The 25,251-nt window shown below is 40.9% G+C and overlaps 1 protein-coding gene across 3 annotated transcripts in view; it reads left to right on the top strand.

The window, feature by feature from the left end:
• Positions 1-990: 990 nt before the first annotated feature.
• Positions 991-25,251, top strand: part of COG5 (component of oligomeric golgi complex 5) — a 151,280-nt gene continuing 127,019 nt past the window's right edge. For all 3 annotated transcript variants that reach the window (XM_033161710.1, XM_033161712.1, XM_033161713.1), the window contains exons 1-6: positions 991-1,093; positions 1,593-1,732; positions 4,284-4,341; positions 9,969-10,023; positions 10,110-10,179; positions 15,773-15,893. In XM_033161710.1, the coding sequence (XP_033017601.1) occupies positions 1,012-1,093; positions 1,593-1,732; positions 4,284-4,341; positions 9,969-10,023; positions 10,110-10,179; positions 15,773-15,893 (526 nt within the window). In that variant the 5' untranslated portion in view covers positions 991-1,011. The remainder of the gene's footprint in view (positions 1,094-1,592; positions 1,733-4,283; positions 4,342-9,968; positions 10,024-10,109; positions 10,180-15,772; positions 15,894-25,251) is intronic.

Below are 25,251 nucleotides of genomic sequence, written 5' to 3' on the forward strand. Positions count from 1 at the left end.
ATATAAAATAAAAAAATAAAAAAATCCTTCCAGTAGCACCTTAGAGACCAACTAAGTTTGGTATCATAGTGGCTTTATGATGTGAAGAGGGTCTTTAGAATTTCACTGCCAAATTTAATCCACAACACCTCTTCTTCTTTGGCGATCACTTGTAGCTGAGTAAGATTGTCTTCCATAAACACGGTTTTAACAATGAGTCCGTAAATGACTATGGAGGTCAATTCTGGATCCACACGTCCTTCCACAGTGGGGACATTGGTTTCCAGGTGGGAGTTGATCATGGTGTGGATTTGCCATGCGTGCCTTCCTCTTAGCACGTTTCTCCCTTGCGTCCTGAGTTCGAGTGTCTTCAAAGCCCATGACACCTTTGGTAAAGGCTGTTTTCCAACTGGACTGCTCGCAGCCCAGTGTTTCCCAGTTGTCGGTGTTTATACTACATTTTTAAAAGATTTGCCTTGAGACAGTCTTTAAACCTCTTTTGTTGACCACCAGCATTACGCTTTCCATTTTTAAGTTCGGAATAGAGTAGTTGCTTTGGAAGACGATAATCAGGCATCTGCACAACATGACCAGTCCAACGAAGTTAATGTTGAAGAATCATTGCTTCAACTCAGGTGATCTTTAGGGGTGATCGCATTGGATAACGGAAATCAGGCCGGCATGAGCCCTCAAACTCCGCGCGCATGAGGGTGGCATCGCTCTATTCCTTTAGCATCTCTATGTTGACAATCCCATACAGTTCGCCTTAGATGCTGAAGCGTTCGATTACAGGCCGGGAAAGCCCGATGTAGAGACTCCCTCGCTGCTCCCGGAAACTTTTTGCTGTTTCCACTCGCCCACCTGCGGCGGAAGAGGGAAAGAGGCCGTGTGAGAGATGCCCGGAGAAAGGCTTTGTTTCGACTCTACCCCTTTTCCTATCTCTAGGGTTGCCCGCTGAGGGCGGCCGAAGGACAGGGCGGCCGTCGCGGCTTGAGTGCGTCACGGCGGAGACGCTCACCCACCTGTGCCAGCATGGAAGGGAAAAGAGGCGCCGCTGACGCTGCGGCGGTGGCTGAAGCCCCGGAACCGGCGGCCGGGGAGTTGCTAGGAGACGGTGAGGGGGCAAGTTGGGCGAGAGGAGGGAGGCGGCCGGGGCGGAGGAAGCCCCCCGTCGGGCTCGCGATACTCCCCGTGGGGTTCGGTGGGGATAACTTCCTGCTGCGCGCGCTTTAGGATTGCGACCAGCGCGCGTTGCGCAGCTCTGCGCCCAGTCCCTTGGTGCTGCTCTCTTCGAGCTTTTCCTCCTTTCCCACCCTGAATGGATAACCAGCCCTTTACTCTGGACAAATAAGGGGTCTGGGTGTTCGAGGTAATTTATTGAGGGCTCATTTTTAGGTGGGTACGTGAGTTTCTGGCAACTTTGAAAAAGTTAACGAGTGCAGCTGATGGACTGGGCAGAAAGGACCTCCGGTTATTACTGTTTTTCTTTTTCGGTTGAGGTTTCTGCCTGCTCAGGAGCGAAATAATAATAATAATAAAAAAGGAGCCTGGAATATCTGTGTGAGGAAAAGAAGATGCCAAACAGCCCCTCTCTCCTCTTGCGTCTCTTTCAGAATGCTATGCGGACTTCTTGAAGGAAGATTTTGATGTGAAGGCGTACACCTCGCAATCGATTCATCAAGCTGTTATAGCCGAACAGTTAGCGAAACTTGCTCAAGGGATTAGTCAGTTGGATAAAGAGCTGCACTTGCAAGTAAGTGCCACGCCTATCACCCAAATCTATATATAAAGGCAGCTGAGATTCTGAAATGGCATTGAATTGTTTGTTCGACTCTACAGCTTTTAGACCTGCCCAACAAGGAATGTCATACTTAACTAATTGAAGATGTTTTCTGTCAATGAATGTATATGTGGAAAAGTGATGGTTAAATTTTGCCTCCTATAGAAAGTATTCAAATAAACATGCACAGGCAACATTAATATGGTTGTCTCATAGCCAGTATTAATATGATAATTGTCAGTGTGTAAGTTCTCCAAGAAGGGCTGCAACTACTGTAAATGTAATGTATATCTATACACGTTTGTGTGTTGGTGGTGGAGAAAGTTAAGCTGTGAATGTAAGATGCTCATCCACACAATGTGAATAGTGATAATTGGTTTGCCTTACGTACATTGGATTGATCCAAGTGCTTCATTCAGCCTTAAAGAGAGGCTTCAGAGCTCACTTAACTTTACTGGGCAAACAAAACTTTTCCAAGATATGCAATTATATTTGTACTTACTACATAAACTCCTGAGCCTTTCTGGGATCTTCCTTGAGCACAGAGCGGGAAGCCTGTGCCAGGGCTGGAAAGCAGAATTTCTTGTTATTACCCAGCATGCAATCCACAACACCAACTGTATTTGCTTATTAGTATTCTTTTTAGAAGAATGCAGTTTGTCCTCTTACATGTAAACAAATCCTTGGAATGTTGTTAACAGAATGCCCAAGTCCTGATGTAAGAGCTGTGCAATGCCATTTGGAATAGGAGAAATATGCTTTGTGATAGTAGAACATGTGATTTAATTGTGGCTGTTGTTTGAACTGAGAAGAGAGGGGAGTTAAGGATTAGTTAGAATTACCTTTATAGGCAAATTATGGCATCACTTTTATCCTTGTTAAAATATTTGCCAGCATCTTAACAAGTAAACATGAGTAGATTCTGTTGAGGAAATTCTATATTGAACAGGAGAATTGAACTTCACTTTGGTATTCACACTTAATTAATCAACCAGTCAATCAATAGATTTTTATTGTTTATAGCCAGTAGCCATCACTATACTATATGAGCACAAATCACACAACTACAGGAATTTAATCACATAGGTTAAATTGTTGGGTTGACAGTTTATTGCTGGTGACTAGAAACATATAGTAGGCAATAATCACTCTTTGATTTTGCTATAAAATGTCAGTTTTCAATCAGTGTATAACCATAGCTGTCAACTTTTCCCTTTTCTTGCGAGGAATTCTATTCGGAATAAGGGAATTTCTCTTAAAAAAAGGGAAAAAGTTCACAGCTATGGTATAACAACTGCCAGAGGTTATCCTTTAACCAATGTGCAGGTACATTTCTTATAACTGAATATATTTACTCTGAGTCTAGCCAAGGTTGGGTGCTTCTGGTTTAGAATGGAATCTGCCAGTAAGCAGTGCGGTGCAATATTGATTTCCTGCCAGCTCTAACATCTGTCCTTTAAATAGTTATTACGGAAATGGCAGGCAGTGATCCTTTGTGTGCCGCAAACCAAGTTTGTTTGCCTTTCTGTGGAGTTTGGATACTTTGTAAGGTGGGGCTTCATTGGAAGCCCAGTTACTCTATGACATTTTTCACATGCAACATCAAACCATACACTAGTAGTACATGCACTAGTAGCAGCAGGCCGTGAATTTGGGGGCTTTCCTTCTCCTGCCCCTCGGTCATGGCAAGGAGATTGGGTGCATCTGCTTCTGTTTTACATTTTTAACCAAAATTTCTTGCTATCTCTAAACTGGTGTGAGAGAACTCAGCTTATATTATTTATTCATTCCATAAAACATATATGTTCCATGAGAATAAAAGGCAAACCTCAAAGCATTTTACAAAAAAGAATAAAACATGACATGATTAGTTTAAAAACCAGTTACAAACTATTTCAAATCTTCAAAAATAATTAAAATCAACAATAAGCTAAAAGCCAGATTAAAACATATGTTTAAATAGGCTTGTCTAAACAGAAATGTTTTTAGCAGGCACCCAAAGGCACAGTGAAGGCCAGATGTTCATAGGCAGAAAGTTTCAGAGTGTGGGTGCTGCCATGCTGAAAGATCAATTTCTTATAAATTTGGAACAAATGATATGTGACACCTGTAATAGATTGGAGCTGCCGAGGGGCCTTATATGTGGTAAGGCAACCAAGCCAGGATCAAACCATGGTTTATAAGCCTGACTTGTTAATTAAACTTAGTTTAAACTAATCAAAATCTCTCCTGGTTTGTATGTAACAATAAACTCTGGTTAGTATAAAACTAGAAGTGGAAGTTTCAGGTCTCCTCCTTGCGATTGTGTACAAGTCTGAGGCTCGCCCTAAAATTTTATGTCATGCTAGTTGCATTAGATATGCGAATTAGAAAGGCCAAGAACCAGACAACCATGCAACAAATTCAGCAAACTGAAGGACAGTTTTAACTTGCATTTCTGAGACAGCATGCTCCATGCTGCATGGCAAACCAGTGTTTGTTTTGTATTATTCTTCTGATAATAGTTGATAGTCTTATTTTACAGGTAGTTGCAAGGCATGAGGACTTGCTAGCCCAAGCAACTGGCATCGAATCTCTGGAAGGTAAGCATGGTTTGTAGTATTTACAAAGAATCTCTTATCCTAGGAGTGGGTTTCTTTTTAATTTGCATAGGGGTGGGGCCTTGGCTTCTGTTCTAATGAATCTCAAAGCTATGCCCAAATTCCAGAAACGATGGTCAGGTTTCATAAATCCTTAAAGTCCCTTATAACTCCAGCGAGTTTATGTTGTTTCCACTACCTTCTGATTACTATTTGAGTGTTTGTTTAATATTTTTCCAGTTAGCTCTTGCTAGTTTTTCCTAATTGTGTTCTTAATGTAGCTTAGAAGTACAAGTAAATCAGCCTACGATATCCTTTAAATTAATAATTTATATAGTTTACATATCTGTCCAATGCACTTAAAACTCAATTTAAGTTGATTATATCATTAATCATTAGAATTAACAGCTATACGTTTTTAGGATCTTAAGGTGGATATAATACCAAAGATAAAACATTTTTTTTAAAAAAAAATCTTCCATGTATCCGTAATGTTTTAATCCAGAGTCTGAAAGAATATCTATCTATCTATCTATCTATCTATCTATCATCTATCTATCTAAATTTCTATTGTGAACTGCCCTGGGATCTTCGGATGCAGGGCAGTAAACAAATTTGATTAATAAAAATAATACTAAAAGGGAATGTTTAAACACTGAACTCTGGCACAGAACTTAACTAATGAGCAGAACTTGGTTGAACAATAGTTCAGGTAAATCAATATCCCTTTGTTATACAGTAATGCTGCACAACTACATTTTTTAAAAATCACAAAACTGGAAAACCTTGAAAGGGCTGAAGTCATAGTGTAGTGGACTTACGGAAAAAGTTTTATGAAGCTGTTAACTCGTCAGCAGGTGGAGCTGTTCATATAATGCTGTCTACTTCTGGCTAAATAGAAGTGTTGTTTACATCGAAAACCATTGAGAACCTGAATGAATACAGATTTGGGTAATTAAGCAACTTTTCAATCGAAAGAATTAATGGAGTAAAGAAATAGAATAAATAAAACATACACTACAAACACACACACACACACACAGATTTTTTAAAAAACATTAAAAAAAACCTACTTTAAAAAATATTTTTTTATAAAAAATTCAAATTTCTTTAAAAATTCCCTGCAATAACTCTGAAATAGAAGTAGTATCTGAAGTATCTGAAGAGGTGTGCATGCACACAAAAGCTTATACCTAGAACAAACTTAGTTGGTCTCTAAGGTGCTACTGGACAACTTTTTATTTTTTTTAGAAGGCTCTTTTTAAGGATTTTAAAAAGAAATTTGATTTTTTTAAAATAAAAAATATTTTTTAAAGGAAGTTTTAAAAAAAAGAATTAAAAAAATTATTTGTATTTATTTCGACTACGTTAGACCAACATGGCTACCCACCCGAATCTACACACACACACACACACACACACACACACACACGTATGTTGATATTTTACCATTTGGAAAAAAAATATTGTACTACATCTCCTTTTATTTCAGTCACTCACATTTGCAGTTCATTTGAGTCACTGAATTCAATGAAGCTGCAAAACTTATATCCACCTTTCTGGGAGTGAGGCCCATTGAACTCAGTGAGACTTATTTGGAGTAGGGTTTCACTGTGCCATTACATGAGTGTAAACAGCACTTCCATTTACTGGACATTATTATGCGAACGCTTTAATGTTGATTTCCCTATGCAAGTTCTTAATAGTGCACTTAGCAGGTGCTGATATTTATGGTAGTACACCGGATTGCAGATATGTGAAAATGATTTGCTTGTATGGGATTTGCTTCTTCTTTATGAAGAAACAGAAACGGACAGGGGTAGCTTAGAAAAAGCGACTGATTAAATGTAGCATTCACTGAGTTTTCTTCTCCCTCCTCTCTTTTCCCCTCAGCTATTTCTGGAAACGAGTGCTTTATGTTTGCTTGACGCTGTGGAGGAATAAATGATAATATGTTTTATTATAATGTTGATCGTTTCGGTTTTTATTCTTTTTTGCATGCTCCCCTCCCATTAACTGGAAAAACCCAAGAGGTGCCAGGCTATTTATAGTTGAGCAGCTTATAGCACCATTTATAACAAAAACTAAATTTTCAGTTTGTTGTTATAGTCTGAATAAGCTACTTTTAATATACCAGACGTGATAATTTTGTGGTAAACCCAAGTTATACAGGGAACCGGCTCACCTTTGAAGAGGGTGAAGTACCTGCCACAGGTAGGACAAGAGGTGGCACTCCGACTGCCTCGCTGCTTCCGCTGCCACTAGGACACCCCCCTCCGGAGAAGCCAAGTAACATTGCTTTGTGGATCTCCCTGGCTCCTGCTGAGTTTGGCAAAAGCCAGGGCATTGGGTGGTGAAAGGGCAGCATTGGGGAGGTGGAGTTGGCCACCTCTGGTTATACATGATGCCTTTTATGTTCCTAAAACAAGAAAGATATTTTCAGTCTGTGAAAAGTGCTGAAAAGAACATTACAGTATTGCACACACACCCTTTTTTAAATACCCCATTTCCTTGGGAAAAAAAACCACGGCTTCAACATTTCTGGAAATGATTCATCAGCCACGCGAGAAAATATGGGCAAATTGTGTGGTTTGTAGGGGGTTGGGCATAGAGGAGGGAGATCTGTGGTCAAATGCCAGTTTGCTGAGGGACCTTGTGCCAGGTCCTTGCTTCCATCACCAGAAGAGGTTTTCTTGGAGGGAACTTGAGATAGGACCACCTTTGTGGCAGTGTCCTGCTTAATTGAGTTCTCTCCTGAAAGAAACTAGCTCCATCCCTGATGGTATTTAAATGGGCAGTAAATTTCATTTCCGTTTGCAAAGTTAAAATGAAAAAGACAAGCAAAACAAAGGAAATCAGATGTTCCAATGTCTCCAATCTGCTTTTTAATCTTTTGGATTATATCTAGTGATTATATCTTCCTTGTTTTCAGTGCTTTTCAATGAGTATGGCTCATGCTGGATGTAAGATGTTTATTACGGTATTTTAAATGGTTCAGTGGGGCCCTCGGCAGTCTAGAAGTGTTAAATAAAGAATCTGCCATACAGTGTGGATACTGTCCGGTGTTTGACCACAAGAAAGAAAGATTGATAGATGTGTGGATAGAAGGATGTTGGGTCATGTGTTGTTCTTCATGCGCCTTGGGGAAGAAGGTAGCATAAACAAATAAAATTAAAACTTTCATACTTGAAGCCTGAACACTTCTTAAAGATTCTGAGATTATGAGCAGAGAGCACCCCTAATTTGATTATGCCCCCTATCTAATTAAATAATGCATAATATTTTATCTGAATCCTAACTCCTTGATGTATAGATGACTAAGCCTTGGCAAATGTGTGGGATGACAAATTCTCGTTGAGACACCCTGGCATGCTGAGCCTACAGAGTTACATATATAGAACTGGACTCCTACATGAGATTGAGCTGATAATGTAACGTTCTGAGTTGCAGCATGTACTTTTACAACAAAATATCAGCACTGCTTCAGATATGCCGAAATTTGGCTGTTCTGTTTGGGAGAAAAGTGTGATGCCCTCTTTGATAACAGAACTCCATAGTGCCCTAAATATGAAAAGGATTGGTCTGCTAGGCTGTAATCCTAAGACTACTTATACTGAATTCAGTAGAACTTCCCAAGTTAAAAAAAAAGGAAAAAAGAATCAGCTGGTAAGGTTAAAAAAAACCTAGTTGATTTTCTGGCATTATATTAGCAAACTCATCTTCTCAAGAATACTGGGATTTATGGAGTGAAAAATAAATTCTTAGTGATGTTGAATACAAATATATTGAGTCGTGGTGGTAGGGAGTTCAATATACTCTGTATGTCTTTAATCAGTTCTCAGATTTTCTCTTAGTACTTATTGTGTAATAGCCCTTATTGATTTTCTAGGAAATAATGAATTCTAGGCAATAATGGATTCTAAACCGATTCTAAATGTAGCACAATACTATTAGCAGCTATAGAGATGTCAAGAGAACTTGGCACTTTTGAGGAACTGGCCTCAGATTTCTGCCTGCCAAGTTTCAGCTTGGATTGCCGTACTAGAGTAACTGCTAGGCTTGTTTTATAGGTGTTGATATACGAGAGTCCTGGATTCAAATTCAGACTTAGCCGTAAAGCTCACTGGGTAGTGTTTGGTGACTTGCCATTTGTTTACCCGATCTCCTTCACAGTATTAGTTTGAGTGATTAAGGGTGAGACACCTTCTGTTGGTCATCAGGCAATGGCTTTTTCCACCTGCCTTGCTCCACCCTCCAGCCCTGGGAGCCTTTCCCAGAACATAACTTTAGAAACAGCAGAAGCAGCTGGAGTTCAGGGATTTATTTATTTATTTTTTTAAAATTGTAAGTTCTGTGTCTTTGTTTCTCAATTTGATCCTTTCTCGTGGTTTTGCATGTTTTGTGGTATTTTATGCATTGTGATTTGCTGTTATTTTTACTGATTATAGATTAGTAATTCTTCATTGTAATTGATAAGTGTAAACTGTTTATTTTTTGCTGATGTTTAATTTTACTGTTTGCTATTGGATTCTAATGGGTTATTGAATATTGCTTCATTTGGTATGTTTATTTTAAAGTTATTGTGACTTTTTATATTGGATCAGATAGTTGCTATTAATGTTTGATATTTTATTTTTATTTTTATATGTGTTGGAAGCCACCCAGAGTGGCTGGGGCAACCCAGCCAGATGGGCGGGGTATAAATAAAAAAATGTTGCTGTTGCCGTTGCTGTAATTAAGGCTACAATCCTTAATGTACTTGGCAGAAAGTACATCCCATTGAGTGGTACTTGCACTTGTGCATAAATGGTTAGGATGAGGCTGTAAATGCGTTAAGAACAATACGTTTTATTTTATTATTTTATTTATTGTCTTCATTAGTTGCTTACCCCCCTGAAGATGAACCTCAGACTTACAAAAATGAACATTAAAAGCAAGGGTAAAAAGGATAAAACAACTTAAAATATACAAGTAATAGATATAGAAAACAGATCCAGCTCTACCTCACCCCACTAAATTATCAGTAGAAAATTGAAATCCAAAGGTCTGGGTGAATAGGAATGTTTTTACCTGGTGCCCAAGAACAGGTGGTGCACCTCCCTCAGAGATGAATAACACAGGGTCTGGGGTTGGTTTATATGGAGAGATGTGGTCCTTGAAGTATTAGGGTCAAAGCCAACACTTTGAATTGTTCCAGTTACAGGTAGGTAGCCGTGTTGGTCTGCCATAGTCAAAACAAAATAAAATAAAAAATTCCTTCCAGTAGCACCTTAGAGACCAACTAAGTTGGTTCTTGGTATGAGCTTTCGTGTGCATGCACACTTCTTCAGATATTGTGCGCAGAAACTAATTGGTAACCAGTTTAGTTGGGCCAGGTTTGGTGCTATGTACTCAGACTTATCTTGCCTCAGTGAGCAGTGTGTCCGCTGAATTCTGCCCTTAGTAACACCGTTTCTAAGCCATCTTCAAAAGCGGTCCTACTTATTGCAATTTATTATGCTGAAAAACGGTATAGGAAGGATTAAAGATCAAAGTTTCTACTACCATTTTGAGTTCCTCGCTTGGTTTTTAAAATGTGGCGTTTTATTGGGGAAAGGCTTTTGAAATACTGCTTTTGCTCTCTTATTCAGGTGTTCTTCAAATGATGCAGACCAGAATCAGTGCATTGCAAAGTACTGTGGACAGGTATGCCATCCCTGTAACAATGATTTAGTAGTTTTAAATCCTTCTGCACTCCCGCGGTTTCTAAAACATATTTCGTTTTTCATCAGGATCAGAGCCAAAATAATCGATCCTTACAACAAAATCGTGTCCCGTACGGCACAGTTAGCAAGGCTTCAGGTAAGTTTACAAGCATCTTTCTTCCCTTCTTCTCCAGGAATAACGTTTCTTTTGATTGGAGAGGGGAAAAGCAGTTCAAAGTGCTATCTTATCGATTCTGTCAAAAGGATGGTTTTCTTCTTGTAGACAGGAATGCAACAATGCTGAGAATAGGAGACACATTATTCCGAAGCATTTCAGGCAGTGCTTCTTTGCAACTTTGCAACAATTCAGCCGATATATGAACAAGATTTAATGGTGGCCAGAGAGAATTCTGTAGTTTTTCTTCTGGCTGAGTGTTGCTATGGTTACAGGTTGGAAAGGGGGGGGGGGACTCCAATGACAACACTCCCAGAATAAATAATTGAAACCACTGAATATGTGCACTTTAGAAATCCTTCTGGAAAGGAAAAATAAGTTCTCACAAAGCAGATTTGCACTTGGCACAAACTTCCTTCCATATCTGTAATTGCTCATTTCAACTGAGGTAATTTTTATGGGGTTACCTCCTCTTGTGTCTCTCTGGTAGCATCCTTTGTCTAGGGTTATGTAGCTGCCTTCTCGTGCTGGGAACAGTCCTTATTTTTTTCTTTACTTGGCAAAATGTTTTAAAAATTGATTGGCAAATCAGCAATAAACTTGGACAGATCCCTCAGTTGCTGCTTGTTTTTCAAGTCTTGGATAGTTCAAAGCAATTTTTCAAGCTTTCCCCAGCTTCATATGCTTTTCACCAAATTGTTTGTTTTTTTACCACAACTTGTGGACACAGTTCTGACTATTTCAACCAAAGCTCTAGTCGGTGCTTTTCTGTCCCTCGTGTACAAAACCATAGTTACCTGCATAGAGAAGAATTTAGATTCTGTTTCCTGTTTGCTTTTTTTAAATTATAGGACTCTTGAGCATTGAACCCAGTGGATATTGTGTTGAGTTGACATTGATAGATGCCCTTTGGTGGTGCAGAGGTAGCAACGCTTGACTATATGCTTATTTGGATTTAACAGAATAATTCGCTGCTTGTATAACAAGCATAACACACTCTATGTTTTAATTTAGCCACTCAGCTGCAGCAACCCCCAAATCTCTTCTCTAGACAATTGCCCTAACATTTAGGTTTTGCTTGATCTACTCTTTGACATGTCTTGGCACTTCTAGAACTCCTGAAAATTGTAATACGTATTTTCCCCTGAAGTTGCAGGCGTTTTATTGTGATCGAACTGTGTAGTGATTAAGAGCTTATGTCAGTTAACCATATTCCAGGCTGTGTCTATAATGAGTTAAAATAACATTTTGAGTTGTGTGAAAATACATTTCAAAAATCTGCACACGCCTCTTCTTTCATCTTTCAGCAGCATAGATAGTGCTCTCAACAGATTACATTAACAGTCAAAATGTCGGAAGTGCATGTTATATAATATAGAACTGTTATGAAATTGAAGGGAATATTTGTCACTAGGCAACTTTAGATGAAGCACAGAGCTCAGATGTAATTTCAGGATTATTTTTTTTAACATATGAGACTTGTGCTTTACCGAAAGTTGCCTTGTCTAGACCACAAATCCTACCAAGGCATCAGATTTCTGATCACTTGTTCTAATAGTTTGTTCGCCTTTGAATGTTTTAGGACCACGATTGCACAGTGCTACCTCTGGTTATGAACTTAATTCGTTCCGGAGGTCTGTTCTTAACCTGAAACCATTCTTAACCTGAGGTACCATTTTAGCTAATGGGGCCTCCAGCTGCCGCTGCGCGATGTCTGTTCTCATCCTGAGGTAAAATTCTTAATCCGAGGTACTACTTCCGGGTTAGCGGAGTCTGTAACCCGAAGTGTTTGTAACTCGAGGTATTTGTAACCTGAGGTATCACTGTAGTTTGTTAAAGACAGCTGGTGTTCTTTAATTCAATGCACAAAAATACTGCATATTGTGGGATATCTAATGTAGAATCTGAAACCAGCAGAGTTTTGCTTTCACCAGCACTCTATAGGTCCAGTTGCAGACGTATCTTTCAGTATATTAGATAGCTGAAAATACACATTAAACATCAGTGGAGCATTTAAGCAGTTGTGCACACTCCCACACCAAGCTCTCTGGGTGCTTCTTCTCCATAGTTCTGTCTGAAGGGTGTGTGAATCCTGCTGCCATGAGGGTGGGGCATTTGCACCAGGAGTAAGCATAGTGATTTTATAGGAAACACTCATATAATCAGCCCTGCCCACATGATTGCAGTATTCATGCATATTCTGTGGCAATTTGGGATAGTGTTACAGATAATTTATTTAATTATTATATTTGTATACCGCCGTTCACCCGCAATTCTCAGGGCAGTTCCCACATGGCTCAGTGTGCTTATAAAGGGGGGAGGGTTATTGGGTTGTTGTTTTTATTTTGATTGTATATTTTGTGGTTTTATATTTAGATTTTGTTCTGTGAACCACAGGGCGGTATATAAATTCACTAAATAATAAATAATACTAATAACATAAATGCGCCTTGGAGGACGGAAGTGCTCTTTCCTTGTGGCTTCACGCTTTCTCTCCATATATCTCTGCTGCATAGAGCCTATACATATTTGTAGTGTACAGAAACTCAGCTACCGAATTAAATGTTCCCCAATTTGCATATTTTTATGTGACACAGAGTGGATTGATATAAATAATTGGTTTAAATCATGACTTAAATCGCCCACAAAAAGGGTTACTTTAAATAGCTTTCCGCCGATTAGTTCATTTACCGAACAAGCATGCATAGTACTAATTGAATGCAGTAACCGTTGGAATATATACTATTTGAAACTAGATCTAGTCTTTATGATACTCCAAAACCAGTGGTCATGTCACTCATATATCATAGAATAGATATTGGTAGAATAGCAGTTGTGGATTTATGTTTGGTTCTCTTTCTACACTTTTTAGGTCACCAAGCAATTTGCATTAATTCAGGTTTGGGGAACCTAAACAAAAAAAAAAAAATGTTGCTGGTCTCTCATCAGCTGCAGCCAGCTGGCTAAGGGATGTTGGCCATTTGTAGTCTAATGGCATCTGGAGAGTCATGAGTTCCCCATCCCTGAATTGGTTCTAATTTCATTTGAACTGTGAGAAACCTGTGGCCCTAGATATTGTTGGACTCCATTTCCCATCAGACCCAGCCAGCATTAGGAATGATGGGAGTTATAATCTAATAACGTCTGGAAGCTGCCATGTTGGCTTTCCCTGGAATAAACTTAGCTGAAACTAGGAAGAGGGTCAGCTCTACGCTATGATTTGGAAAATATGTGGTTAAATGTGAAATGATTTTTGTTACCTCTGTGAGAGGGGTTTTTTGTATTTGTTGCTCCCCTCGGTGGGAGAGGGGGGAGTCTGGAGTGTTTAACCATGTATTGTATTGTTTTTGGCTTTTTAATTGGAAAATCTTATAAAATTTTAATAAAAAAAGAAAATTAAAAAAAGAAACTTAACACAGTTTCTGGTTTGGGGTGCAGTTGGATGTGCTGGGGAGGAGAGGGGAAGCAAGAGTAAAACTAAACTATGGTTTAGCATTCCATCCAAACCAGATATAAATGTCCATGCCATTGAGTTCCCAGTCTAGATAAAATTTATGATCAATTTTGTCATATTTATGAATTTGGACTTCAAAAGCCACACATTTATACCCCGGTTTATTCTTATAAACCTGCGAAAAGTTGGCTATAACTCAGTAGGTTTGATGGAGAAATAAGTAAATTTTGTTTTGAGAGATTTTGAGTAGGGACTCTAATTTATTAGTGCTGCATTCAGATATCAATTTAAACCAGGCACTTACAATAATTGGTTTCAGGAAATAAAAAAAAACCAAGATTGAATTTAAATTTGATTACTCTCATTTTAAAGTTTGTATATATGTACTAGCTGGCCCGGCCACGCGTTGCTGTGGTTTTTTTTCTTTTTCTTTTTAAGATTCTCCTGACCCCGAGAGTATTCTGGAAACTCCTGTTTTCATTCTTCCCTGTCCCTTTAGAGCAGGGGTCAGAAACCTTTTTCAGCCATGGGCTGGTCCACTGTCCCTCAGACCATGTGGTGGGCCAGACTATATTTTTTTTTTGGGGGGGGGGGAAATGAACTAATTCCTATGCCCCACAAATAACCCAGAGATGCATTTTACATAGAAGAACACATTCTACTCATGTAAAAACACACCGATTTCCATTACATAAAAGAACACATTCTACTCATGTAAAAACAGCACGGCAACCATTTTAAGTGAGAGCACTGGGGACCTTAAAGAGCATTCTCCCCCACCCTAGTCCCAAATTCGAACCCCGGTCTCTCTCTTAAATGCGTGCCTGCCCCTTTAATAGAATTAAACCCTTGCCATAGATTTAACATCTCCCCCCCCCTCCGGAAACCTGATACATGGTACAGTCTGCTCTGGCATTGAGCCTGGGGTCAGAAGGGACCATAACGATGCAAGGAGGGGTGATGGGGAACTGGTAGGGTCCTTATACCTTCGTGTGCGGCGCTTTTTCCTCTTTTGATAACTGGAGTTTTGTTTGTAAAGCGATACAGCAGTGCAGAAAGGATTGTGTGTGGAGACAGGATAGGGAGCAAAGCATAGTTGCTGAGCTTTCTCATCCTACATCCCCCCCCCGCCATAAGGAATGGTATGGCCCGGGCCTAAAAACCTTTTCCTGCCTGGAGCTGAAACTACTAAGAAGAGTTTAGGCCTTCCTCTTAACTGTTTTTTTGGCGATCTTTTCTGAGTGCAGTAAGAGTGCAGAGGCTGGGGCTAGGGAGCTTAATGGGGGCTGTCCCTGCTGTTGGTTCCTCCGGTGGTTGCACACAGGAAAACGGAGGACTGAGGTTAAGGAGGTTTTTTGGATCGGCGCAGAGTCTGTGATGCTGCCCTGCGATGAGCCTTTCTATTGGTTGTTGTTCAAAGTCTTCAGTTCTGTTGCTGGTGACACATAATGTGTGCACCATTTTTTTGCCTTTATTCTATATTTTAGGCATGATAGGTGTTTTTTTTTAAAATTTTTATTATGCCAGATCCTTCCTTGATGGTCATGTTACACTATGTCCTAAATTTGATGCGCTTTGGTCCAGCGGTTATGGAGAACATCGGTGTCCGCCGCGCACACAATGGGAACATTTATATATATATATATATAGATACTTCAGGCTCCTGCATAAAAGGATTGATAAGGTGTTTGTTGTGCTGATTTGTGAAAATTTGCGTGCAGAATTAGATCCTGCTTCCCATAATTGGTTTGGGTTGGGTTTTTTTGAAGAGAGACTTGCACATTTTAAGCCTTCGCCTTGCTTCTTTTTGAAGTCTGCAGCAAGACTCTCCTTGGTTTTAATACAATAGAATTGCAGTCTTTATCTGTAGTATTCCCTTACTGTGCATTTGTGACTAAATGCCCTTCCATCCCTGCAGTGCAGCTTGTAGTTACAACCCTCTGTGGCGTGTTTTTATGATAGTGTATTCCAGATGATAATCAAACCATGAACGGAACCATAATGTGATCATACGCCTATTGTCAGGCCAGAAATGTGTACTGTGTTTCCACAGCTGGTACTTAACAGCTGTATAATAATGTAACACATTGAATATATTCTTAAACTGTGTTTCCTATCAAGGCTTCCTGTGACTTGCTGCGGAGAATAATGCGCATCTTGTATGTCAGCAAGAGACTTCAAGGGCAGTTGCAGGGAGGAAGCAGAGAGATAACAAAAGCTGCTCAGAGCCTCAATGAGCTTGGTGAGTTGACTTGGTCATTTTTAGTGGCGTTCTATTTCCTAATATGAAATGCTTTTTGCTTTTTTCCTTTAAAAAAAATGGTATGGGAAATGTCCCGGTAGTTTCCTTATTTCTTACAGGGGTAATGGACTATATGGAAAATACAATTCTTAAGTTGGGTTTATTCAGCAATAATGAAAACACCTATAGTGGTGACATTCTCAGCTTTCTAGAGGTGGGAATGTGATTGATGCAGACCGGTTACAGATATTTTGGAGCTGCCTATATATGTTTTAAGCTCTGTTTTTATATGTTACATTTAGAGACTGTTGTCCGCAGTCAGCATGATGAGTTTTTCCATGACTGTCGCCTCAACACTGACTAGATCATGACTGAGGTCTGGAAAACTTCATGTGCATGTACCTAAAGCACTTCTGTCTGCACACACAGGGATTTGCTGTTTTTTTCCCCCTGGCTGCAGACCAGGGGCGGGTGGCACTCACTGCCGGGCCTGCAGCATGCCCGAGCCACACGTCTCTCCTGGGAGTGACATGGTGACTTGGGTGCCCGCAGCCTCCACACTGGCCCAAACAGTCCGCCCGCCACCTCCCCTTCAGTTGTAGGGTGGCTGAGTGGGAGGAGGCAGGCAGTCTCCTCAGCTTGCCTTGCCCCATGGGTGGCTGGCCCTGCCCCTGGGCCCAGGGCATATGCGCTGCCCCAGGCACCCTATTGGCTTGCTCCGCCACTGCTGCAGACAGTGTTGGGTGCTGCCCAGTATGGGTGCGTGACCTACTGTGAGGAGCAGGCACACCGGGCTTTCTCAGTAGCTGCTCCAAAACCATCCTCTCGCTAAGATACATCTTGCCTCAGCGCTATACACTTTTGAGAGGCATGTGAATAAGTACTTCCTCAGTCAGGCCTTCGGAGGTTAGGACATGGAATTGGTTGAGGTTAGTGTATGGTACCTGTTTATCTTAATTAAATTCAGCATAAACTAAAATAACAGAAGATAATGCATCAGTGCTTTGGTTGGTTTTAGACATATGTACTACTGTCTTTTTAATGAGTTGCACGCTACCCTTAGGGTATGACCGCTGAACTAATCTTGGAATTCTTTAAACCTTACCCCCTGTTTTGGAAGTTTTAATGCAACAAAATGGATCAGCAGGGGGGGAAATGGAAGATGCTGACTTGCTTGCTTGCCTGACATAGCATCTCTCTCTGGTGTTGTATCTGCTCAAATTGTGGTTTGTGCCACTTGGTAAAGTAGTTTAGATTGCAGTGAACTGACCAACATGAAGAAGCATCTGTGGGCAATTTCTTTTTCGTCTTTAATCACCTTTATCTGTTATACTTACAATGCAATAATGTGTGCTGTGTGAGTTGGATCTAAATGAGCCTTCTGTAAAACAGAAAGATACTTCTTGCACGTGTAAGGTAGCCTTCTCCTCTTGAGTTTTGCCAGTTCTCCCAGTCCTGCTGCACCCCTATATCACATCCCAGGTGGTACTGGAGGGTCTCTCAGTTCTGAAGAGTCGATTTTGAGGAAGCACAGGGGGTTGAAATGAAGAGGAAGGCATGGTAAAGTGCTTGAGTAGAACTCACTTTAATATATTTCTAGCACCAAACAACCCTTTATCTCTCCAGAGCGATCATATAACTTGCCTGTATCAAGTGATGCACAAGGGTGCACTCTTGGCGTAATAATTGCCTTGCTTTATTAGATGAAGGTTCAGGATTTTGTTTTCTACCATGGCCAAACCCAATGCTTTCAGAAAGTCCACACAGAAGGCATAATGCAGCTGACCACTTCCCATGGTTTGTTTCTAGTCCTTGACAATCACAAGGTGTATTACCTCTAAACGAGCAAGTTCAATGTCTTCCTTGAAATTGGCCAATATTTGGTTCTTTTTCAGCTGCCCTAGTGCTGGAAAGCTCCTTCCGTTCAATCTGAAAGCCCCAGGTTCACGTGATTAAAGGGCTGGCGCCCCTAGTGTCTCATAGTCTCTCCAACCCTTATTTGTGGATGTGTGCAGTGGGGAAGTCTATGAATGTAAACTCTTCATTATCAGGCTTCCGGGATGCCTGGAAAGCGTACATGGAAAGGCTTTGCTGAAGTAGAAGTCATTGTGTAGATGCTGAGTGGTGGTGGAAGTAAGTTGTGTAGCATCAGAAGCAGCAGTGCAGCCCAGTTCCTCCTTAATTGCAGTAAACCCCCTTCAATCGATTATAAAGTGTGAAGGGGGCAAATGCCTCTACTGTTTCCTATGCCTCATATGACCAACAGTTCTGACCTGCCGGACAAGTATCCTACTTTAGGTAAAGGGACCCCTGACCATTAGGCCCAGTTACGGACGACTCTAGGGTTGTGGCGCTCATCTCACTTTACTGGCCAAGGGAGCCGGCGTACAGCTTCTGGGTCATGTGGCCAGCATGACTAAGCCGCTTCTGGTGAACCAGAGCAGCGCACGGAAACGCCATTTACCTTCCCGCCGGAGCGGTACCTATTTATCTACTTGCACTTTGATGTGCTTTCAAACTGATAGGTGGGCAGGAGCAGGGACCGAACAATGGGATCTCACCCCGTCGCAGGGATTCAAACCGCCAATCTTCTGATCGGCAAGCCCTAGGCTCTGTGGTTTAACCCACAGTGCCACCCACGTCCTACTTTAGTTGAGCAAAAAAATGGCAGGTAGAGAGTTTCTGGTGTAGCACGCAGCGGTGCCAGGATCGAGCTCCTTCTGCACTGGTGTGCAAGAATCACAGCAGGTACTAGGCAGCAAAGCAGAAATCGGCTACTGGTTCTCAAGGTGCCTAACTGATTGAATTCCTTTCTCATTGGGTCAAGGTTGTACAATACCTTACATCACAATCCTAACCACATCTACTCAGAATAGGCCCTAATGATTCAGTGGGGTTTATTTCAAGGTAAGCGGGGATAGGATTGCAACCTCTAAGGCACTGTTTTTAAACTGTGATGTTCTGTATAAGCTGGGGATCTTTTCCATAGAACCCCATAACTTTCTTACTTTTCTTCCTTTCCCTTCTGCTCAAAATACTGCATCCTTCTCGCCATTCAGATGTTTCACATTCACAAAACTCCTTAGGATGGATTGTAAACAAAAACAAGAGGGTTACTCATCTAGCTGTACAGTAAAATGTTCATTATAGTTTGGTTAGATTGTAGGAAATAACAGCAAGCATACCAAGTAATTATCACAGCGTTGTGCAAAAATTAAGCTTATGCTACTAGCTGTTCAATGAACCGAAGCTATGGCAATGCCTGTAATTTGCAATGATTATCACATGAATAATATATGCTGGCTTAGCTAGTGTATTCTTTGTGCAGCTGAATTTTGGATAGGATTGGTATAATGACCCAAAGGGATTTATTGCCAATTAATGCATTTGGTGGAATGTGAGTATTCCGTTCAGTCAAACTATAGAAAGATGTTTAACCAGAGGATGGGGGTGGAAGAACCAAGCCTGAGTTACTAAATGAATCATATTGGTGTTCTATTTCATTATCAAGCAGAATTTTGGTTTTCCTGGTGGAATTTATATTTATTACAAATAAATTAATGAGTCCAGGGTTCCTGAATATTTTGTGGGGGGTGGGGAAGAAGGCGAGCATCTTAGTAAAAAAAAAATAATCCAGCCTCATTTTTAATCATTCAAAATCAGTATCCCTTTTCTGGATTCCAAATCAGTGACTGCATTACGTGTGTGTGCATCTGTACTTTTGCCGTTTCTCTTTGAGAGAAGGTTTTGTGGGGGTGAACTTCAAGAGGTCAGCAACGTGCATTCTTGGGTCTGCAATCCCACCAGTTTCCAAATGATATACGTGTACCTATAAATGTTTGTGCGTTGTTTTTAAATTTTGCCACGGTCATTGTGTGCCATGTTATCCCTTTTAATTGAGAGTAACGGCGGAACCCCAATCATGTCCACTCAGAAGTAAGTTCTATTGGCTTCAGTGGGGCTTACTTCCAGGTAAGAGGGGAAGTTAGGGTTGCAGTCTAAAGCAGCTTATGTTCAAGAGGAAACATACATCCTTTGTGTGATCCGTGGAGTAGTTGCTAAGCTGTCCTTAGTGTTCAGGTTAGTCGTAGCATACTTAAGGAAATTTTCGGAACAGTGCCAAGCTGCATGTTAACCATCTTTGGCCTCTGTGCTGAGAAAATACACTGATGAGAATTGAAAGTGCATTGAGGATAAACAGTGGTCTGAGAAAATTAACAGGACAGTGCAATTCTATGCATATCTACTCAGAAGTAAGCCCCATTGAATTTAATGAGGCTTACTCCTGGGCAGAGGGACCCAGGTGGCGCTGTGGGTTAAACCGCAGATTCTAGGGCTTGCTGATCAGAAGGTCGGCGGTTTGAATCCCTGCCATGGGGTGAGCTCCCATTGCTTGGTCCCAGCTCCTGCCCACCTAGCAGTTCGAAAGCACGTCAGAATGCAAGTAGATAAATAGGGACCGCTCCAGCGGGAAGGTAAATGGTGTTTCCGTGCGCTGCTCTGGTTCACCAGAAGCGCCTTTGTCATGCTGGCCACATGACCCGGAAGCTGTCTGCGGACAAACGCCAGCTCCCTTGGCCTATAGAGCGAGATGAGCGCCGCAACCCCAGAGTCGGACACGACTGGACCTGATGGTCAGGGGTCCCTTTACCTTTACCTTTACTCCTGGGGAAGTTAAATGTGTTTGTAGGAGTGGAGTTATTGGCTTGTTTTTGTTTCTATTACATATTTTGTTTTCTCATTTTGTATTTTCGTGTTGCGAACTGCGATTTTCGGATGAATTATGGTATGCAGATTTAATAAATATATTATAATAAGTTGGCTGACACCCTATGCATATTTTTATAAGGGTATACAGTGGTACCTTGGTTCTCAAACTTAATCCGTTCCGGAAGTCCGTTCCAGAACCAAAGCTGTCAGGGAACTGTCTCCAATGCAGCGGAAGGTGGTTGAAGGGCTCTCCGGATGCTACAGAGAGCCCCAGTCCCACCTTGCCAGCAGCTCCTCCTCTGGTAGCGAAAGGAGCGGAGAGATGTCCAGCGAGGAGGGGGAGAGTTCACGGGGAAAGGGAGTAGAGGCTCTGGGGATGCAAGAGAGACCCAGCACTCCCACAGTCCCGAGGGCAATACAGGGGGAACGCAATTTCCGTCGCCCCAAAGACGTCGTGGGATGAAAAGAAAGGATGGAAGGTGGGGTTTTCGTATACCGAAACTCTTTTCTTGGGGTCAGAACTGGAAGGGGCCATTCCCGGATTCTGACACCGCTTGATACAGACACGAACCTTTTAGCTCTGCACTGTACATAGTTTGCACAATAAAATCTTTAATGGAAACAGCGGAGTCCTGGCTGCTTACTCATGAGCAACTAACTGAGAGTCTTACAAAAGCGTTCCAAATCCAAGGCACACTTTCCCATAGGAAGTAATGCAAAATGGATTAAAACACTTACTTCCGGTTTGTGGCATTCTGGTTCCAAGTTGTTCAGGTATCAAGGCGTTTGAGAACTAAGGTACCACTGTATCTCATTAGACTTACTTCGGAGCAGAAATGCATGGGATTGCCCTGTAAGACACCTCCCCCCCAAAAAACCATAATAGTGCCCCCACATTGGGAATCTAAAAGGAAGCTAAAACTGTGTGAGCTGGAGTCCAAAGTGCTTATTGACATCAGATACACTTTATAGCAGGGGTAGTCAGCGTTCCAGATGTTGTTGAACTACAGTTCCCCTCATCTGACCATTGGCTATGTTGGCATTTGGGAGTCCCAACAACATCTGGGAAGGTCCCATGTTGGTTATCCCTGCTCTATTGCCTGTGCGCAACAGGAAAAAACAGATGTGGTTTAGGAGAACCTTATGCTCCAAGATTACACACCTTTCCCCACTTGTGTATGGCCATTGCCGACCTGGGGTAAAATGAATGCAAGTATGCTCCTAAGCTGTGGATTTGAGAACTATAGTTATGTCCAGGTTCCCGCAGTGAAATTGAAATTTGAAATTGAAACGGCTTACAGCATAATACAGTGTTAGTATTTATTAGCTAAGTGCATGTACTTGGCACTACTGTATAAGATATAAAATAAAAGGCCCACTGAGTCTAAAAATAACCCCTATAATTTAATTAAGAGAGTACAAAGAAAGGAAAGGGAAAGGGGGAGGAAATCATAGAGAAGGATTTGAATAAAGTAATCAAGAGAATGCAAATTGGAGCAATTATGTGTTTGAGAAATTTCTTTAAAAACGAGGGATATATCAATTACTAGCAGGTAATGTGTTTTCAACATGTATGGATAAAGAGGATTTTTCAACGTCAATTCAAAACTTAAAAATTGTGGCTTAAAAAGAAGAGGGGAATCAGGAGGAGAATAAGTCAGTAGCATGTGGGAATAGTAATAATAATAATATATTTATTATTTATTATTTATTACTGTTGTTGTTAGCACTTATTTTTTTTACAAAAAGTAATCCAAAGCAAGTTATAGAATAATACAAAGATTAAAACCAAAATTATTAAAAGCTAAAAACAGAATCTTACATAAAAGGCAGGTTTGATGCTTGCCACTCACGAGAAGAGTCTGCAGATATCTAAGAACCTCCAAATGAAGGGCTCAAAACACTATGGTGTGTTGTAGAATCTTTAACAAGTACAAATGCATTTGGTATATTCCTTGAATAAAATCTGGTGGCTTGCTAGTATCTGACAGGCCTGGGCATGGCCTGTTTCATTTATGGGCGTCTTATTGACAGGAAGCTCTGTATCATGCGCACAGAAGCACATTGGCAGGCATTGTTTAGGCACAAACGTTTCCCCAGTTGCACACAACCAACAGACATGCTCCTGCTGACGCATGCGCCGTTTTCCTTGCCAAAAGGGGGCAGAACAGAATGGGGAAATCCCCACTTATTCTTGTCCCAGGAACAGAACCCCCACGTAAGAGGGGATTCCCTTGTCTTGATGCCATGAATGTAGCACCCCCCTGAGATCCCCCAAGACCATTACAATGCCAGCTAACTTTGATCTTTGACTAGCTGTGATACAATCTGCTGGCGGCCTTTCAACAAGCAAGAGCAGTATCCTCAGACCTCATCTGACTTACTGGGGCCAGACCTGTTTGAATACAGGACTGTGTCCTGGCACCAGACTTGCAAGGAAGCCCACAATATGTACCAGATCACAAGCATTATGGCTAGCTCCCCTCACACTTGCCCATATCAGTGTAGCGTGCTTAGCTGTAGTGGGAGAGAAGAATGTCCAGCTATTACTACCATTCCCTGCCAGTTCATCTAAAGGTGAATTTGATTTGTTGCAAGGGGTGGAAGGTATGATTAACTAGTGAACCATACATCTTAAAGGCACCACAGTCTCCACTGACTTTCATTACAAGAAAACCGAATCCTGGGTAAGTGCTGGAACTTCTGAAGTCTCTTGCTGCTTGGACATTGGGACATGTGCAATGGTATAAATGCTATATATCACCACATACACTAAGCAGTCAAATGTTATTGTACCATTGATTACAGATGGTTGTTTGTCTGTTTATTTAATGTATTTTTTGATATGGTCTGTATTGTTTTCAAAGGCCCACCATGTTGGTTTTTTTTTTTAACCATCTCAAAATTCCACACATCCAGAAAGCCTTTGGGATTCTATTTCTCAAATATATGCTCAAATGAATTATTATTAGTTCACATGTTCCAGGCAGGTTTTATTTACACCTATGTACAACCTGCACGTAAGGTGGAAGGGCTCACAGTATTAACACTCCAATAGATCTTGGTTCCCCATCAGGTTTATGGCACGTTTACCAAAGCCATAGTTTTTGGTTTCAGCACAGAGAAAGCCCCAGCTCCCAGGTCGCCTCATACACAGACTAACCCAGGCTATTGTTCTATTTGCCAGATGATGGCACCTTCAACCAGGCAAGGGAGAGCATCATTGCCCTGTTGTCCCTGTGGCAGCATTCAAGCTCTTCCCTCAGGCAGATGGAGCTGCTTAACTGGGCCAGCCCAAAGTGAGCCCAAAGTATGATTTTCCTTAATTGGATTACCAGGATTCCTGGAAGCTGGGAAGCAAATGGTGGAGCCTAAACAGAAGTACCCTAAATCGTTTTCCCTGTCCCACTGACACTTTCTATCAATTATGTTATGGAAAGCTGCTGTTGTCGGATCAAAATACCTGTGCACTTAACTGTGCAGTAAAGCACTAGAAATTCCTAGATCTTTATTAGCCTTTTAATTTTTAGGCAATGGGAGAGAAAGTAGCTTCTGCGTTTTTCAGTTAGTGAATTTGGTTTAGTCCAGGACCGTGCCAGTGTAGCATGTTAGTTCATTTCGAGTAAAGTACAATAGTATTCAATACCAAAGTCATATCACTCCAGTGTTTGTCCTTCACACAAGCTATTTATGTACATGAAATCACTCAGAATATAATCCGTGATAGAATTTTGAGGGAAGTGCCTCCTGGTGTAATTTTGTATGATATGAACTATCTAATTTTCCCTTTAATGCACAAGAATTACAAGCATTTATAACCATCACAAAAAGGTTGTTGAATAATGGTTCTGTGCTGGAGAGCAACTGGGGCCTGGGGTTGTGTGTGTTTACTAGATTTTTTTTTTAGCTTTCATGATTGCTTAAAAATGTGTTTATTAGAATAGGGTTTATTCATTCCTCTGAAGAGCCTGTTTGAAATGGTGGAATGGAATCTTACAGGCTATTGCTCATATCCTGGAATGTCACAACTGAAGATTTTAAATTGCTCTGTGTAAGCAAACATTTTGTCTTTTTAGTGGCTTAACAATATTTAATCATTTGAAATTGCCTTGAATCCAAATGAGATGTATTACCCAAGTGTGTGTGTGTGTGTTGTCTCAAGCGATAGGTGCTAAAGCATATTATATGAGACATATCTTTGCTAAGATAATTGGAAGAATAGCATTCTTTCAAATCCCTTATTCTCTCTGGGGGAACATATACTCAACTGACTAACATGAAAGGAAACATGTTTCTCTGTCAATGTTCTTGAATTCTTATGTCATTGCAACCCAGATGGCATACAAGATTGGTTTTAGGTTTAGTTTCACCCTTAGACCATTCCAAAACAGTGTCTGATCTGATAGTGCTTCTGTGCTTGACTGCTGAAAAGTCCATTTTCACACCAGAGAGTGTCAAAGGATTTGAAAGAAGCATCATTATAAATGTTCCCTAAGGTATGGATGCCTGTGTTTAACGACACATAGCAGCTGAATATCTCTGTAGGGAATAGTCAAGGTGCTGTTTGAGTCAGAATGCTTTTGTTATATTTGAAGATCTGTGCAGGATGATTTTAGCTTGTTGGCAAAATATATTGATCCTGGATAGT

The sequence above is a fragment of the Lacerta agilis genome, chromosome 10, assembly GCF_009819535.1.
Source record: "Lacerta agilis isolate rLacAgi1 chromosome 10, rLacAgi1.pri, whole genome shotgun sequence".
NCBI classification, from domain to species: domain Eukaryota; kingdom Metazoa; phylum Chordata; class Lepidosauria; order Squamata; family Lacertidae; genus Lacerta; species Lacerta agilis.